The sequence below is a fragment of the Phalacrocorax aristotelis genome, chromosome W (genome assembly GCF_949628215.1).
Source record: "Phalacrocorax aristotelis chromosome W, bGulAri2.1, whole genome shotgun sequence".
NCBI classification, from domain to species: domain Eukaryota; kingdom Metazoa; phylum Chordata; class Aves; order Suliformes; family Phalacrocoracidae; genus Phalacrocorax; species Phalacrocorax aristotelis.
The window spans coordinates 28,959,173-28,975,996 of NC_134310.1; the positions used below are offsets into that span (position 1 = coordinate 28,959,173).

Consider the following 16,824-nt stretch of genomic DNA (forward strand, 5'->3'; position numbering starts at 1 on the left):
GGCGGCCTCGGCGGGGCGCGGGAGGGGTCCCCAAAGCCGGGATGGGGCAGAGACGGCTCCCGGGGTTGGGGGGACACACACACTTTTCCCTAAGTTTTGTGCCCCCCCCCCCCGCCCCGCCCATCCCCGGCCACGCGTTTTCCCACGGCCCCGGGGGAGCGGGGGGTGCCTGTCCCGGGGGAGCGGGGGGTGCCCGCTCCGGGGGAGCGGGGGCCGGGGCCCGGGCTGGCCGAGGCGGTGGTGGACGTGTCCTGCAACCCAAGCAGCTCGGCTCCGCCGGGCATTGTCCCCACGGAGCCCGTGGCCATTGTTCCCGGCGCTGCGGGAGCCGGAGGGAGGGCAGCTTTCCACGCCTCGTGTGCCCCCCCCACACCCCCCGACACTCACACCGGGCCGCCGGGACCCGCAGCTCCTGAACCGGGGAGGGGGGGGGAGCAAAAAAACCACACACACACCCCCCAAAATGAAAAGGCCCGGGCGGGGGAGGCGCGGGGTCCCCCCTCGCAGACTTGCTCCAAGTTGGGAGAAGCGGGAGGGGGAGCGGGGCGGCTGCCGGTGCCCGCACAGCCCAGCCCCTCCGGTGGGCAGCACCGGCACTGCCCGCTCCCCGACGCGGGGAGTTCGGTGCGGGGCAGGGAGGGGGGAAACCAGCGACGAGAAAGGGGAGTTAGGGGGGGTGGGGGGCGGGTTATTTACCTCCCTCCGCACATCTGCATCCATTAATGACTTAGCGACGGCGGGAGCCGGGAGCCGCCGGGACACCGAGAGCCGCCGGGACACCGGCAGCCTCCGGGGCGGGGGCTGGGGGGGGAGGCGGCACCGGTAACGGGCAGGACGCGGAGCCCGGAGACATCGAGCGGCTGCGGAGCCGGGCTGCGGCTCTCGGAGAGGACTGCGAGGAGCAGCGGGGATGGGGGAAGCGGAGCCCCCCGCGATCACGTTGCCTTTTACGTGGGGTTAAATAGATAACGTCTGCCCCGGGGGCTTGAACGCCGGGAGCCCCCCGACCGGGCCCGGGCAGCCCCGGCCCGCCGCCACCGGGCCCTTGGGGGGGGCCCGGATTCCGCCCAAACATCCATTTTGTCCTTTTTGGAAATGGAGATGGGAAAGAGGAGGGGGAAATGTGCCTTTTTTTTTTTTTTTTTTTTGCCTTTTTTTTTCCTCCTTGCTTTCTCCATATTTTACTACGTAAGGCATGACGTCCTCACGTCGGGAGCGGGATAGGTTAGCCCTGCGCTGGGGGGAATGCACCGGGGGTGGGGGGGGCGGGGGCGGCTCTGGCAGCAGAACCTAAAAATAACGGGAATTTTATTATTTAATAATAATAATAATAACAATGATGATAATAATATAACAATCGCGGGGACCCCGCGGATACGGCCCCGCCCGGGCAGCGGGAGGCAGGGCCGGATCCGGACACCCCCCCCGCCCCCCGGGTACCGGGGGACCGTCAGGGTTTGGGGCACCCCACGGGGCGCTGGGGGCGCGGGGCCGGACCCGGGACGGAGGGGAAGGGATGTGGGGTGCGGGGGGTCCTCCCTCCTTCATCCCCCCCCACCTTCCCGGGGCTGGGTCAGAGCCTGCGTCGGGCAGGGTCACCCCACTCCCCGGCCGGTGCGGGGTTATTCCGTGGAAATGAAGCAGAAATCGGCTATTTTTGAATTAAATCAAAAATTTTCCCCCTTTCCCCGCCCCGGGTGTTAACACCTCCAAGCTCCGAAGTGGCCGGGAACGGAGCCCCCCTCCCCACTCCGGTGCACCGGGATTTTCGGTGGTTGCAAAGGCGGCTTTGCGCAGCGCCCGGCGGGTTTTGCACCCCAAATCCGACCTGGGGGGCGGGCGGTCAAACCGAGCCGCCGAGCGGGGGCCCGGGTGGGCCGAGCTTGGCTCCAGCCACCGGAGCGATGAGGGTGCGCGTTCCCCGCCGCGGAGCCGGGACCGGGCCGGTGCCCGGTGCCCCCCCCGCCCCCGGGGACGGAGAGACCACGGCCTGGTGCTGCCGGGGAGGCCGCCGGCTTCGTGCTCTTCCCTAATGAGCTCCACTTATTCATTTCACCCTCAACGAATATTTCTGCCGGCTGGGCTGGGGGGTGCCGGGACGCTCTGTCCCGGCCGCCCCCCGCCCGTCCCGTCTGACCGGGGCTTCACCGGAGCCCGGCCGGTCCCTCCCGGCCTCGCAGGGCAGCAGGAGGCCGGGGCTGCGCATCGCATACCCCAATTCCTGCCGCCGGCCCTGGCATACCCATGCCCGGGGGGCGGGGGGGCGGGGGGGCGACCCCCGGGCTGACCGGGCCCTCCCTCACCAAAAGGCCCTCGGGGGAGGAGGCCCGGCTCCTCCAGCCCCCCGGTACCGGCGGGGCCGGTCATCCCCCCACAACTGCGGGTTGTTAGAGGGGGGCGGCGGCGGCGTATTTTGTCTCCCTGATACCGTTTTGATCAAAAATTCATTAAGAGGTGCTCGCGCAGCGCCATGAATATTTCAGGGTTTTTGCAAAACAACAAAGTGGGTGTTTGGGGGAAGATACACCGGGCGGGGGGGGGGCAGCCCCCGGTGCCCGGCGACGAGGGGCCGGGACCTCCGTCCCCCCGGGCCGCGCTGGCTCCCCCCGAGCCCGGGGCTCGTTCCCGCCCCGTTATAAGGCATGAAACGGGTCCCGGTAACCCGGGAACGGAGACCGACCCCCGGTTGGAACGGGCGGCCCGGCCCGTCGGGACACGCAGCGCCCAGCCCCGGCTGAGCCCCGCGGTCCCCGTGACCGCCCAGAGCCGGCCCGGCTCTGCCCACCCTCCCGGGGCTTCTCCGTGGGCACGCGTGGCCGTGGGGCTCCGAGGGGCCGCACCTCCGCCGGCTCCCGCAGCCCGGGCCGGGGGCAGCGGGGGGACCCCATCCCCACCCGGGATGTCCCCTCGGTAGCACCAGGACCCCGAGGGACACGGTCCATCAGCCCACACCCCCTCGGGCTGGGATCCGACAACGCGGGGCTGCTCTCCCACGGCTCTGGGGAGGGGACGGTCCCCCCAAAACCAATCCATCCCTCTTTACCCCAGCAAGGGAGCACCCTGACTGCAAGGTCCACAGCCCCCCAAATCGGGGTGCTGAGCCCCAGCAGCGCATTCCCACCCCCCAGCAGATGGAGAGGTACCGGCACCAACTGGGAGACAAAGCCCCACCAGCTCCGCAGCCCTGAGCGCCAGAGCCCAGCACCCTCCTGGAGCAGCACAGCCCCCCGCCATGCTGGGCCTGCAGGTAACTGGGCTTTACTGGGACAGCTCTCCAGCCAACTGGGAAGGGGACATGGAGCTACAGAGGTAGGGAGATGGCCCAGACCCCTCCACTGTGGCCCAGGACCCTGTAGGATGGATGGGTGGGGGACACAGAGCAAATGCAGATGCTCTGTCTCTTCCCAGTGTCATCCTGAGCACTGTCCCCCCCAGCAAAGCTGGGGGTCCCTGGGTACCACCTTTGGGTCCAGTGCAATAGAGCATCCCACTGCCTCCGCCGCACTGGGGGGACACTCGGCAGGTAGGCAAGGGTGTAAGGCTGGGGGCAGAGGGCAAGAGCAGCCACCCTGTGAGATCAAAGCGGGTCTGGGGGTACTCCAGGGCACCCCCCACCCCAGTTTAGGACCTGTCGCAATGGGGCATTACTGGACCTGAAGGCAGCTGGGGGGGGTGCGCAGCTCCGGTTGGCTCCCAGGTCTCCCGCCGCTGCCCTCTGGTCCTGCCAGCCTCTCCCGTGTCCCCGCAGTGGGATCCAGCGAGGGTCCCCGACAGCCCCAGCCCCTCCCCAGGGCTCACCTCGCCCTGACATTTCCTGGTGCTCCTTCCATGCCAGCGGGTTGCCATAGCAAATCTAAATCTTACAAACAAAACGAGGAGAAAAGCCTTATTAGCATATATTCAAATGAGCCATGCAATAATGCAAACCATAAATCATGCAGTCATTGCTATTCAATCAGTGTCTCTTACCCCAGCCCCCACATTTTCCCCAGGTGTCTTGCCTCCTCCTTGCCCGCAGAAGCCCCTTCCCATCCCCAAGGGTCGCCCAGGAGGGGACCCGACAGCCCGTGGGGACCTGGGCTGAGGCCGGACCCAGCCATGGGCTGTCGGGGGTCTGTACAGCCCCTAATCCTGCCTGGTATTTATGTCGCTTGCTGGGCTCTATTAAACGGGGCAAACTCTTCCCAGGATTAATCTCCCGCCCATGTTTTAATCTCGGGGCTCGGCCACCAGTAATCCCACACCGCAGGAAGGGGCTGAGCTCAGCGCTGGTGAGCGGCTAGTGTGGAGAGACGCCCATCCCCTCCTCATCCCAACCTGTGGGTGCCCAGGCAGTGCTTGGGGTCTCCCCCTCCCCAAAACCAGAGGACGATGCGTGCTGTAAAAGCCTGGTCCCCCCTTCCTCGCTTACCTCTCAGCAGCGTGGCCGTGGCCGTATCCAGCACATGGCAGGCCCCAGGGGACACTCCCCCACACCACAGAGCAGTAGAAACCCAGACCCCAGCCCAGCCCTAAGCTATAAGAGACGCAGCTCAGCTGGGCCGGTCCCACCCCCCCACTAAACCCCCCACCGATGTCGATCTTAAGGGCACAGAAGGGGTTTTTCCTCCTCCCACCCGCTCCCAGCGCCAGGCTGCGGCACTGAGACTTTGTAAGCAGCTTTTTGGGGTCTCCCAGGGAGCCGAGGGGTGGGAGGAGCACAGCTGGACCCCAGGGACCTGGCCAGAGATGGGGGTGACCTGGCTGTGACCTGCCTTGCTGGTCAGTGACCCCGGAGAGGCGGCTCTGAGCCCTGGGGGACACGGGGGACAGCAACGCTGAGCTGAAGGGGGTCAGGGCATGGGCCACTTCTCCCCTTTGGGACATTAATGACCTGCCACCTCTTAGCCACCCGAGTCATGCTGCCTGACCCCAAGAAGCTCACGCCAGACACCCTGACACCCCCAGCTCTTTATTGGTGAGAATATAATAAATAGAAAAGAGCCCCTGGGCTGGGGGAGCAGCACCCCCCACCCCCGGCTGCTTCCCTGCATCCCTCCCGCCTCGCTGCGGGACCCCCGCAGCACCCCCGGCCGGGTGCAGGATTGAGCCAGGGGTGTGCAGGGTTGGACCTGCTGCTGGTGCTCTCAGTCCTGCTGCCACCCCGTGGCACTTCTCAGGCATTCCCGTTCACCAGGGACACGCTGGCGCAGGGACAGACGGACGGATGGACGTGGATGTACAGTGTCTGGCACCGGACAAGGGACCAGGGTAGCGCTCCTCGCCCATGGGGTCCTGGCCTCGCAGGCGGCTGGGGGTCAGAGCTGCAGGGACGGGGGGCTGGCAGCTTGTGGGGGGCACCGAGGCAGGGAGGGGGTTTGCCAGGAGCTGCAGCCCCAGGGTGGGGGACCGGGACCCCACAGGAAACCCTGCGGCACTGCCGACTTCCCCGGCAGCATTGCAAAGGGCACAAGGGGCTTCCGGGGGGTCCGAGGATGGGGGTGAAGCAGGGGGCTGCTCCCCCAGGCTCGGCCCACCCCCTGCACCCCATCGGCCTCGCTATCTCTGCCAAGCGTCCATGGCCTGCGCCCGCCGCACGGGAACGGGGCCCCGCTGCTCCTCTGCCAGCGGCCGGGGGGGCCCCAGGGGGTAGGGGTACCCCTTGGCATAGTCGTCCCGCGGCTGGAGGTCTCCGGGGCCTCGGGAGGCTTCGCTCAGGGAGGCCAGGCTGGCCAGGGGGGGCTGGGGGGTGCCCGAGGGGCAGCCCAGCCCTGGAGAGACCCTCTCCGACTTGATGCTGATGGCTTGGTGCTGCGGGGAGGTGCCGGGGGCCGGGGCTGGCTCTTCGGTGGGGACGATCCGGCTGCTGACCCTGGGGTGAGAGGGGAGGAGGAGTGAGACTGGGTCCCCCTGCATCCCCTGCCAAGGCACATGGGGTAGGGAGAGGCCGAGTTCACCCCTGCCCTCCTCCCTAGCTGTGCTGAGACCCCCCCAAACTCATTTCATGAACCAGCTCTGACCCAGCTGGTCACTGGGCAGCCACCCACCCACCCACATGCCTGGCACGGCTGCTGGGAACCTGCTGCATGACAGAGGGGAGACAGGGGGACCAGGTCCCCTGGGGAAATCCGGTTCAAAATAGGCTCTGCTGACAGTGGGGGGGGAGGGGCAACCCCGTGCACCCCAGTTTTGGGGTGAAAATGGACAGACTCCAGCACAGTGGGTGGGGGGGCTGCGCCTTGGGTGCCAGCAGCACCCAGGGCTGGGAGGTGGCACCCATGCAGCAGCTCTTCATGAATAGGCTCATCCCCACCCTGCACTCCCTCCCCATCCCCCCACCCTGCCACCATCCCCCATCCTTACCCTAGCGCTGCCATGTCCCGTGGGTGCTGCCACGCCGTGGGGCCGGGCTGCAGGAAGCCGGGGGGCGGCGGGGCCTCGCCAGCCCCAAACTCTGCCAAGCAGGAGGCCAAGAGTGAGGAAGAGCTGGGGGGGTGGGTCTGAGGCTGGGGGGTGGTCCGCGCTGTCGGGGGGCTGAGGAGCCTGGGCTTACCTGCTTGGGCTGGGGCGAGGAAGGGGAAGCCGGCGAGGCTGTGGCTCGGGACGCCGGTGCTGCCCGGGGCGAGCACAGGGCTCAGGGTCTGCAGAGTGGGGTACAGCGGCCGCTGTGGGAAAGTGGGGAGCCCCCCATCAGGCTTTGTGCTGCTGACCCCCTGGAGGACCCATATTGCAGCATCGCCCCCCTTCCCCCCAGCTCCTTCCAGTGCCCCCCAGCAAAGCCTCAGTGTCAGGCACGCCCAGCAAAGCCCTGGTGTCAGGCTGAGGAAGAGGAGGTGGGAGAGGATCAGAGAAGCTCCTCACTGAATTTGGGGAGGGGACGTCTGCGTGGCCCTGGGGACACTGGGCACGGTGACTTGCTGGGAAATGCCTGGCTGCAGTGAACCGGGGGGGTCCCCTCACTGCCTGCCCTGCTGTCCCCTCCCATGGTGTCACCACTCAGGGGGGTGCCCAAGGCCACCGAGCATCCTGCTGGCACCGACCCCCAGGGAAACCCCATGGCCAGGGGGTCCCATCCCCCTCCCTGGGCATCAGTGGCACCCCACGGACCCAAAACCAGCCCGCCCCAGGGGGCTACAGATGGGGGGGGGCTTTGTCTCGCATGCAGGGGACACATCCCAGGGATGGGGCCATGCTGGGGCTGTCCCCCACACTAGCACTGTCCCCACACGCCGGCCCAGGCAGCAGATACCGCAGAGCCGGTTTCCCCGCTGTGGAACTCACCGCCGCGCTGCCGCCGCTCCGACCACTCGCCAAGCTGCCGTGGGCTTCGCCGCGCCGGCCCTCGGCCCCCAGGTACAGCGGCGGGGGTGTCTTGGTGGCCAGGGCTCGGTTCAGGCTGCCGGCAGGGAAGAGGGGGTAGCCGATACCTGGACAGACAGAGGGACAGGAGGATGCACAGGTTGGCCCCGAGGGATACAGCATCCCAAGGGCTCTGGTCCTCAGGGGGATTCCTGTGGCTGCGGCCAGTGGCCCCGGTGCCCTCGTCGCGGCGGGCGGCCGTGCATGCATGCACGGTGCCGCGCTCCGGCAAACCCACTTCCTGCATGAAGCCGTCGGTGCACCTGGGCTGCCGCGGCCGCCCCCAGCCCGCTGCGGCCACACGCTGCGAGCGGAAACGGCGCGCAAAGGTGGCGGCTGGATCCGGCCCTGGGGCCAGCAGGCTGCAAACCTCCCTGGCCAGACCCTGTCACAGGGAGCACCCTCACCCCAGCTCCCCACAGAGCTGCTGGGACCTCCTGTGGGGATGTCCAGCAGGCCTGGGACCACCACGCCATCCCCTTCCAGGGAGATGGGGATGCTGCATGCCCGCATCCTGCACCGGGAATATCGCCCAGCCACCTCCATGCTACCTCCCACCCACCCCCGGGGTTTTCCGCTGGTCAAGACCCAGCATCATTTTTTCCAGCTGCTTTTCTGCTGCGTGGCTGCGAAGGCACCCGTGTCCCTGCCACCACCCCAGGCTGATGCCATCCCGCCAGGCAGGATGAGCCCCTCGTGTCCAGCTCCAAGCTGTGCCGCATGGGAGGGAGCTGCGGGCATGGGGTGCCCAGGGCGCTGGGGCTGGTCGGGTGCTGGGTGCCGGCAGGGTGCAGGAAGCAGCTGGAGGGAGGCAGGGGACGGTGTTTCCACAGCTGCAGTGGCGCTACCTGCCCACGCACCCACCCCGGCCCAGCTCCCGGTAAATCCCCAGGAGATGCTGCGAGAGGAGCTTTGCATGCGGTGTCTGGCCGGGAAAATCCCCACGGGGCCGGTGGGGATGGGGTGCCCATCATGGGGACCTTCTCCCCTGCAGCATCGCTGGGCGATGGGTCCGAGCCTACCTGGGGGCAGCGGCCCCGGTGAGCGTCCCGGTGGCTTCGGCGCTGCTGGTTTGAAGGCGGGCAGGCGTCCCTGGCCCTGCGGGGAGCTGCTGGCACTGCCCAGGGATCCATCGGTGGCCGGCGGGGAGCTGCCGTAGGTTGCCTCGGGCAGCGGCGCTGGGCTCTGCAGGGCGAAGTAGAGGTGAGGGACAGGGACCCTCGGGGACTCTCGGGGACCCTCGCCCCCCGCGCTGTGGAGCAGCAGCGACTCACATAAAACCTGGGCCGTGCCACTGAGAGGTCCATGCCCTCGCTCAGCCTCCGCGCCTTCTCCCCAGGATCCGGCCCCTCTTCCAGCTCCAGCTCATGGCTCTCCAGCCCCAGCCCCTTGCGCTTCAGCGTCTGTGGGGAGCGGGGTGGTGAGCGGGGTCCTGCGCCCGCCCTGGCCCCCCCCAGCCACCCCCCGCCGCTACCTCGAGGATGTCGGAGTTGGTGCGGCTCTCGTGGGGCTCGCTGTACTCCGTGTACTTGAGCAGCACCTTGTCCATGTCAGTGCTGGCGTACTGGAAGAGGCGGTTGGTGCTGTTGAAGATGATGAGGGCGATCTCGCAGTCGCACAGGACGCTCAGCTCATATGCCTTCTTCATCAGCCCGAATTTCCGCTTGGTGAAGGTCACCTGCAGAGCGGGGAAGGGGATGAGATGCTGCACCCAGGACCCCTTTGGGATACAGTCCCAAACCCTCCTCCTGGGTCCCCAAACCACCTCCCGCTCTGGAGGATCCAACGCCCGTGGGGAAGGTGGGAGCAGAGCGGCTTTGCCTCCCTTCATGGCCTCGTAGCTCCCTGTCCCCCTCATCCCCACCTTGTCCACGAGCGGCTCCTACCTGCCGGTTCCGCTGATCAAGTATTCGGCTGATCTGTATTTTTTTCCGGCCCATTTTTGCCTTCTACACTCAAGGAGAGGCTGGAAGAGAGCAAGAAACCCCTGAGCCCCTGCAGCCTCGGGCCGATGTAAGCGAGCATCTGCCCCGGCACCGCGTGCACCTCCTCGCCCCTCCGGTTGCCAAAAATAAGTTTTGCTGAAAAAAAAGTTTTCAGAGGAAGTTTCAGCATATTTTTTTTTTTTTTTCAGCAAAGATGGTGGCAAACTGAAAAATGAAAAAAAAAAAATTGGGAAATTCTGCTGGGGGAAGGGGAGGGGGAAAATCCCCTTAGCTTTGCCCAACTGGCTCCACCACCCCGGCTCCATCACCCCCACCCCACCCCAGCCCCGGGGACCCGAGGACCTGCGTGTGCTGGCTGGAAAGCCGCGATGCCGCGATGCCAGATCCCTCGCCGGGAGCACGGGATCAGTCTTTGCATCCCCAAGCGCCCGCCCGAAGCCGCGGGGGCTGCTCCAACCCTGCCCTGTGCATTGATGCTGTTCACCGGCGGGTCCGTCGGATGGGGAGGGTGGTTATAAGGGAGGCCGGGCTGGCTGCGGGGAGGGTCCGTAAAACAAAAGGGCTGTTTTTAGGTTCAAGGTTTTGGGTTTTTTTTAAATTGTTGTGTTTTTTTTTTTTTTTTTCTAATGTGAACAGACTAAATTTGACCTCCGCCATTCGCAGGTCAGGAAGTGGCTGTACGAGGAGACAGCAAAGCGAAACCACCCACCTCTTCGAGCCACGTGAGCCAGTGCTGGGAAGGGTGAGGGGTCGGGGGACCCCGCATCCCACCCCAGTTGCAGGGTGCCAGCACTCATCGCAGCCCAGCACAGGGCTATGACACCCTCCCCTGTGACATCCCCCTGCTGCTGCAGGGACCCAATTCTTGCTCCTCTTGTTATCCCCTGGCACTGGTCACCCCAAAACACCTCTGGGACACCCCTGTGCCACTGCAGCCCAGGGCAGAGCCAAGGGTGGCATCAAGACGCTCCCAAGGGCTCCCTTGCACCCAGCCTCTCTACCCCAGTTTGGGTGCAGACCTGGCCCAGCTTGGTCCCCACCATCCCCAAGCCATGGCCGCGGGGCAAGAGCCAAGCTGGGAAGCTGGCGGGGCTGGGAGCTCTGTGCTGCGGCTCCCCGGGGATGGCAGGCACCCCGGGAGCCCCCCAAGCCCAGCCAGAAGCCCCCCCATCACAGGGATGCCCCCCGGGGGTGCAGGTTGGGGACTGGCCATCATTTCGCTCCCCCAATGCCCCAGCTTGTCCCGCTTCCCCCTCTCAAGCACGTTGCCATTTACCATCTTGCTCAGCTGCTATATTTAGCTGATCAAAACTAATTTTAATTTATGGAAGGAAATTGCGCTGCCGTTCCCACGGCCCTGCTGCCACCCTATGTCCCAGGGCCCACGCACGACACCAAGGTACGGGGGGTGCCGAGACCACCCCGGCCCCCCCCCCCCGGAAAAAGCCAACAATTCCCTGGTGAAAAGGCAGAGGTTTTCCCAACGATTTCTGCTGCCCACACAGTGCCAGGGCTGCTCCTGCCCTCCCAGCGCCGACACCTGCGGCACGGCATTGGGCCAGGGCGCTCTCAGGTATACGGCCAGGGCCACCCGGAGGGGTCAGCTCTCTCCTGTGCACTCGCATCCCATGATCTTTAGTTTGGGGCACAGAAACAGGAGCTGTTCCCCGGGGGTCTCCGGCTCACAGCTGGGTTTGGCCTGTTTTGGGTCAGGGGATGCTGGCTTGGCTGCGAGTCCCAGGTCCCTGCACAGCCTCACCCCCGGGGGGGAATTTTAAAGGCTCCAGGGTGCTGGGGACGGAAGGACATGTCCCCTGGTCTGCAGCAAGGACATGAAATGCTGCCAAAGTGCCCCCTGGGGGGCCACCATCCCCTCCCCGCCCAGCTCCACAGCCCCCCAATGCCCTGCTCCAGCACCCCAGTTTCCAACTGCATGGAAAGAACAGAGGGAGGTGGTCCCTACACTGGGACTGATCCTGCAAGCCCCTACCTGGCCCCAGGCTGCCCCGACGCCCGGCCGTGTGCCCCGCTCCATGCTGCTCTATCGCAGGGGGCAGGGGACAGCAGCCACCTCCAGGGTCCCAGCACGGCTCTGAGCCCCCGAGGACCCACACTGCCCGTCCATCCAGGCAGGGTGCTCCAGGAGCGGGGCCTGGGGTTACCGGCACCCATGGGGTGATGCTGCAGGGGCCCCAGGGGTGTACCATCACCCATGAGGCGAAGCTGTGGGGGTCCCAATGGGGGTACCAGCACCCATGGGATGATGCTGTGGGGGCCCCAGCACAGAATAGCAGGTGGAGGTGGGAGGCAAGAGGAAGCAGCAACCTCGGTGCTGTCGGGCCAGGGGAGCCAGGGACCCACCGCGGCCGGACTCACTGCACGCTCGCCGCGGGCTGGGCTGGGTGTGGGGCGGCTCAGCCCCCCGCCGGGGAAACCATCTGAGGCCTCGTGCAACATGCGGGGCGGTTTCATCAGCCGCCTCCCCGAGCAGCTCATTACAGCTCCGCTCCTCCTGGGGCATCGCCCCGGCCGCTCGGCCACCACGGCCATGTGGGACCCACGGGGACACGCGCAGTCCCGGCCGGGCCACCGCTGCCACCAGCACCACACCACGTGCCGGGGTCTTGCAGTACAGGCGCAGGGTTCGGCGCAGGCGCAGGGCCGGGGAGGGATGCTCTCTGGGAGTGGGGTACAAGGCCCTTCGGTTCGCTGCCTCCATGGGATTCGGTGCCTCGGCCACCGCAGTGCGGCAGGGCACGGGCGCTCAGTTCCCCCCGGGTAGGTATTAAGGGCTGGGAGGGAGGACTTTCGCTCTGGATTTTAATTGCCGCGCCGGGTGATAAGGCGATAAGCAGCATTACGGCTGCAGGCGATTATCGCAGCCGGCGCTGACGGGCACAACGGGGTGGCTCTGCCCAACATTGCCACGTCCATCCTGTGGTCCCACGAGGTGGCATCCATCAGCCTTGTCCCCGCGGCCAGGAACAGCACTGAGGGAGCCGCCTGGCTCCCGTAAGGAGCTGGCGTCCAGCGACGGCTCATGGCCGGGGAGCCCCAAGCAGGAGGGAGCAGGGCTGGATGCCGGCCCTGGAGAAACCCCGCAGCATCTCATTGCATTAGTCTCCACCAAGTCCCACCTCGCACAAACAGCTCCTCATTAGCATTCCCATGATGGGGACTCACAACATGGCCCAGCTGCAGGGATGAAGCACCCTTCAGCATCGTCATTACGAACGAGGCCAACAAAACCCAGCACAAGCAAAGCTCTCAAGCCCTTAAAACCTTTCAGAGAGGAGACGCTTTCCCCTGCCTGCGCCGGGCAGAGGCTCCCGTGCTGCCTGGCATCCCGCCGGCCTCCACTCCCTCCCACGCGCGCTTATCTTTAGCCTGGGCTCTCTGCTCACTCGCACGCACCGGGCTCGCTTCCACGCCCCAGCACAGCCCCTCGTCCCCGCTGTCCCTTTGCCAGCACCCGCAGCAAGGTGTCACCCCGACCCCTGGGCTGCAACGGAGGTTTATAATTAACTCCCTGGATCTTTAGGGGTCACTTGCATCACACCGGAGCGTGTAAACTTCCTATCCCGGCTCCTAATTAGCACGCTGAGAAGCGAACCCCCTTGAGAACGACGTGTTTTCCCATGTGCCGCAGCTCTGGCACGGTGCGGGATGCTCGGTGTGGTACCGGGGGGTCCCAGCGCTGCCTCTGACACTTTCACATCCTTCTCTATCCCTGAATGATCCCAGAAATGTTAAATCCACCAAGTTCATCCTCAAGTCAAAGCTGGGGGGTTATTAGGGGTCTGGGCACTGCCCTAATAACCCCAGGTCAGGGTCTCCAAGCACCTCGGTGTTCCACCCTCCCACCTCTCCCATCTCCATGGGGCAAGCCAGCGGCGATATAGAGATCAGGGAAAAAGGCTGTTTTTACCAAATTATGGGGATTTTGCTGCAAACCTGAAAGCTGGGGATGGCTGGGTAGAAATGGGTGTGAAGAGAGCAAGTACCTGCTGTTGGCATTCAGCGCCTTCCAAAAAGCGTTTTGTTGGAGGAGAATATTGATTAAAGTCGGAGAAAGAGTTTCCATCCCGTCTTTTACAGGGCGAAGCAGCGAGCTTGGCCGGGAGGGGAAAATCTGAGCCAGGAGCAGCGAAATCCCAGGGGGGAGCAGGCCATCGCTGCCTCGCCGGGACTGGGAGCGCAACGGGCTTGAAACGCGGCTTTAAGGCCCACCGCCATGGATGGACACGTGGTGCTGGCACCCCCATGGGCCGCATCCATCCCTGGCCGGTGCTGCCCTGCTCCCAGCTGGGGATGTGGCCCCGGCTCTCACCAGTCCCCAGGGAATGGCAGTGCCGGGGCCTCACGGTGTGAGCAGCATCCCGAGCCCGGCGCAGGGAAAAGTCAAAGTTTACCAGGGTTTCTGCCGGGGGGTGACAGGCCCTTCTGCTTTTTATAGGTTGTTTAAACAACTAACCAGTATAAACCAGAGTAGGGCCAGCAGCGCGGGAAGGGAAGTGGGGAAGGCAGGAGGAGCCTGCTGGGAAGCAGGGGAAAGGAGAGTCCGGAGGGGATGGGGTGCTGCGGGGGCTTGGGGACTGCCAGGGGCACTGATGGCACATCAGGGTGCTGAGAACAAGGGCTTTGCCTCCACTAACCACCTTCCCCCATCTCACAACCATCACCCCAGCACCCAGCAAAGTCCCTGGGGGCAATTCAAACTCATCTATCTACCCCCATTGCAGCACAGGGCCCAGCCATGGCACTGCCACCTCTCCAGGGCCAAATGGGGGCTTTGGGCGGGCTCAGGGGCACCCGGCACCTTCCAGCCCTGACCCCGTGCCGGCTTCAGCCCCGCTCGGGGTGACACAGACCGAAAGTCCCGCCAGCACCCAGCACCGTCGCGGCCCAGTGCCGTCGGGCAAAGCGCGGCGATGGGCGGAGGCTTTTCGGTTCCAAAATGACTGTGTGGAAGGAGGAAGGATTGAAACGTCCCTGAAAAATGAGGCAGCTCTTTCCCTTGGAAAGACAGACGGACACACGGCCCCTCTCCGGGGCCCGAAGTACCTTTTCTGTTCGATGTGGGCAATGCCACTGGCAGCAGCCAAGGGAAGAAGCACCTGGCCCCGTGGGGCTGGGCCACCCCAAGCTGCAGCTGGGCATTAATACGGGAAATGATGCTCGTTGCTGCTTGAGGGTTTGGCAGGGGCAGCCAGAAGTTGCTGGTGGCTGGCCTGAGCCCATCCCCGTGGCATTAGGGCTGCGTGACTTACAAACCTGGCTTGCTCCTGCCAATCCTGCTGTAATTCTTGTGAAGAGGAAGGAAATCCAAGGGACTTAAATACACTAATTCTCCCCGGTCCTTCTGGGCACCCCCACGGCAGCGCAGCATGCCAGACTCTCTAGCCCCCTCGCTGTGGGGATGCTTCTCCCGGGTGTCAGCAGGGATCCCTGTCCCTTTGCATCACACAAAGCTTCCCAAAACCGCTTTCCTTCCTCACTACTGCCCCAGCCGGCTCGCAGGACTGGGGCATCATCGGTGCCCCAGGCTCGGAGGCAAGCGGGAACATTTGACATCTTAAACCAATCCCGAGGCCTGCGTCTACACCCCGAATCCCTCCCCGCAGAGCTACACAGGTCTCCCCCACATGTCACCCGCATGTGACGTGTCCAGCTGGAAGCCAGCAACATGGAAAAGGGCCAGGATCCGGCTCCCCGGCCGGGTTGCCCATGGTCCCTTCCCAACCGGTACCCGATGCCCCCAGGGATGTGCGTGGACCGAGGGGGCACGGCCCATCGTTGCCCCGGCACAAGTCCCTGCCTTCCAGCTCACCTGCCAGTGGCCACGTTAATTCATTACCTATGAAACCCCATCTCCAGAGCCAGGAGCTCTGGGAAACTTTCTCTCATTAAAAGATTAGAGCCCCGGGGATGGGGACTCGCTGGCAATTGGCTGCAGCGGACAGGAGGATCCGGCAGAGGATCCACCTTGCTTTCGCCATGGGGACGGGTGATGGAGGGAGACTCACGTGCGCTGGGACGTGCTGGAGATGCCACGTGCTGGCAGGAGCCATGGAGAGGTCGCATCCCCACCCGGGAGGGGTAAGGAACCGGGCTGTAATTCAGCGCATGCTAGGAACTGCCAGAGCGGTGCGACACCCCAGCGAAGCTACGGCGACATCAGGCCCAGGCCCTGCATCGGGGCGTCCCGGTGCTGCGTCTCAACTTACTCCACGTCGAGCCAACAGCCCGGCGGTGCCGTGCCTCAGTTTCCCCCCTGTGCAGTGGGCTCAGCCCCAGTGCCCAAAGGCCTCGGCGGGCCCGGGGGTGGCGGGGAGGCGGCCGGCGGGGCCGGGGCAGGGCGGCTGCCATCCAGGCTGCACTTTTGGGTTAAACCCGGGCGTTCCTCCCTGCACAGAGACGAGTAAAAATAACCGCCCCGAGCGCGGCACAAACCACAGGCTTTTTATAGCCCGCCATCCCTAGACGGCGGGGCGGGGTACCGGGCTCCGCCGTGCCCAGGGCAGCCCGCGGGGCGCCGGCCCGGCCGCACCGGCACCTCCCCGGGCCGGCACCGCTCCCCCAGCCCCGGCGCCCCGACGGGACGGCCGGTGGGTGTGAGGGGCCGCCCGCCGCCGAGGGGAGCCCCGTCGGGGCAGGCAGACGGGCCTGGGGGAGCACGGCCGCCGCTGTCCCCCCCTCCTCCCCTCCCCTTTCCCCTCCCCGGTACCGGTGACACCGGAGCGTGGCCGCGCCCCCGCTAAGCCCGGTACCCACACCTCGGTAAACACACCTGGACACCGGCTTTTCCTCCTCGCAACTCCCCGCCGGCTCGGCCGCGGGTTCCCGGCGCTGCAGCGGAGCCGGCCCGGCCCCGGTGCGGCCCTGCCGCCGTCCGGTCCCGGTCCCGGTGCCGGTGCGGTGCCGGTGCGGTGCCGGTGCGTGTCCGGGGAGCAGCGCGCGCTGCCCGCCGCCTGCCCGAGCCGCGCCGGCAACATTTGCATAGCCCCGCCCGCCCCGCCGAGAGATTTGCATACGCCTGCCGGGCTCGCTCTCCATTGGCGGATACAGCAGGACTTGTTTGCATAGCTCCGCCTCTGCCGGGAAACGGGGCGGGGTGGAGGTGGAAGGGAGGGGTGGGGAGAGCTGGGGAGATTGGGGGGGCTGGGGGCAGTGGAGGGGCTGGGGGGGGTCTGGGTGGGGGGATCCGGGGAGCTGGGACGGGGGTGAGTCTGGGGGGACTTGGGGGGCTGGAATAGGGGATTTGGCAAGGGAGGATGTGGGTGAGTTTGTGGGAATTTGGGGGGCTGGGATGAGGGTTGTAGCTGGGGGGTCCCAGAGGATGCTGTGCCTTTGCCGGGGGGTTCAGGCTCGGGCTGAGTTGGAGGGGTCCTGGGCACAGGTTTAGGGCCAGGCTCTGCATTTGGTCCACACCAGATCCCTGGGACCCCCCATCTTGCTTTCAGGGGACCCCCCTCCAGCACTGCCAGCCCACTCAGCCACAAGGTTGAGGGGTGCAGGTCCCCGAGGACACCGACGGATC

General features: G+C 65.8%; 1 protein-coding gene across 2 annotated transcripts; it reads right to left on the reverse strand.

The window, feature by feature from the left end:
• Window positions 1–4,936: 4,936 nt before the first annotated feature.
• MEF2B (myocyte enhancer factor 2B) lies at window positions 4,937–16,173 on the reverse strand. Of its 2 annotated transcripts, none has more exons than XM_075076829.1 (9): window positions 16,075–16,173; window positions 9,225–9,304; window positions 8,813–9,016; window positions 8,613–8,741; window positions 8,361–8,523; window positions 7,261–7,406; window positions 6,533–6,644; window positions 6,343–6,433; window positions 4,937–5,851 (listed from the first exon to the last, which is right to left on the reverse strand). In XM_075076829.1, the coding sequence occupies exons 2-9, from the start codon at window positions 9,276–9,278 to the stop codon at window positions 5,539–5,541; spliced, it is 1,212 nt and encodes a 403-aa protein (XP_074932930.1). In that variant the 5' UTR covers window positions 9,279–9,304; window positions 16,075–16,173; the 3' UTR covers window positions 4,937–5,538. The 2 variants fall into 2 exon arrangements, with proteins under 2 accessions (XP_074932930.1, XP_074932932.1); XM_075076831.1 differs by lacking the exon at window positions 16,075–16,173 and adding an exon at window positions 9,627–9,701.
• Between the last annotated feature and the right edge of the window lie 651 nt (window positions 16,174–16,824).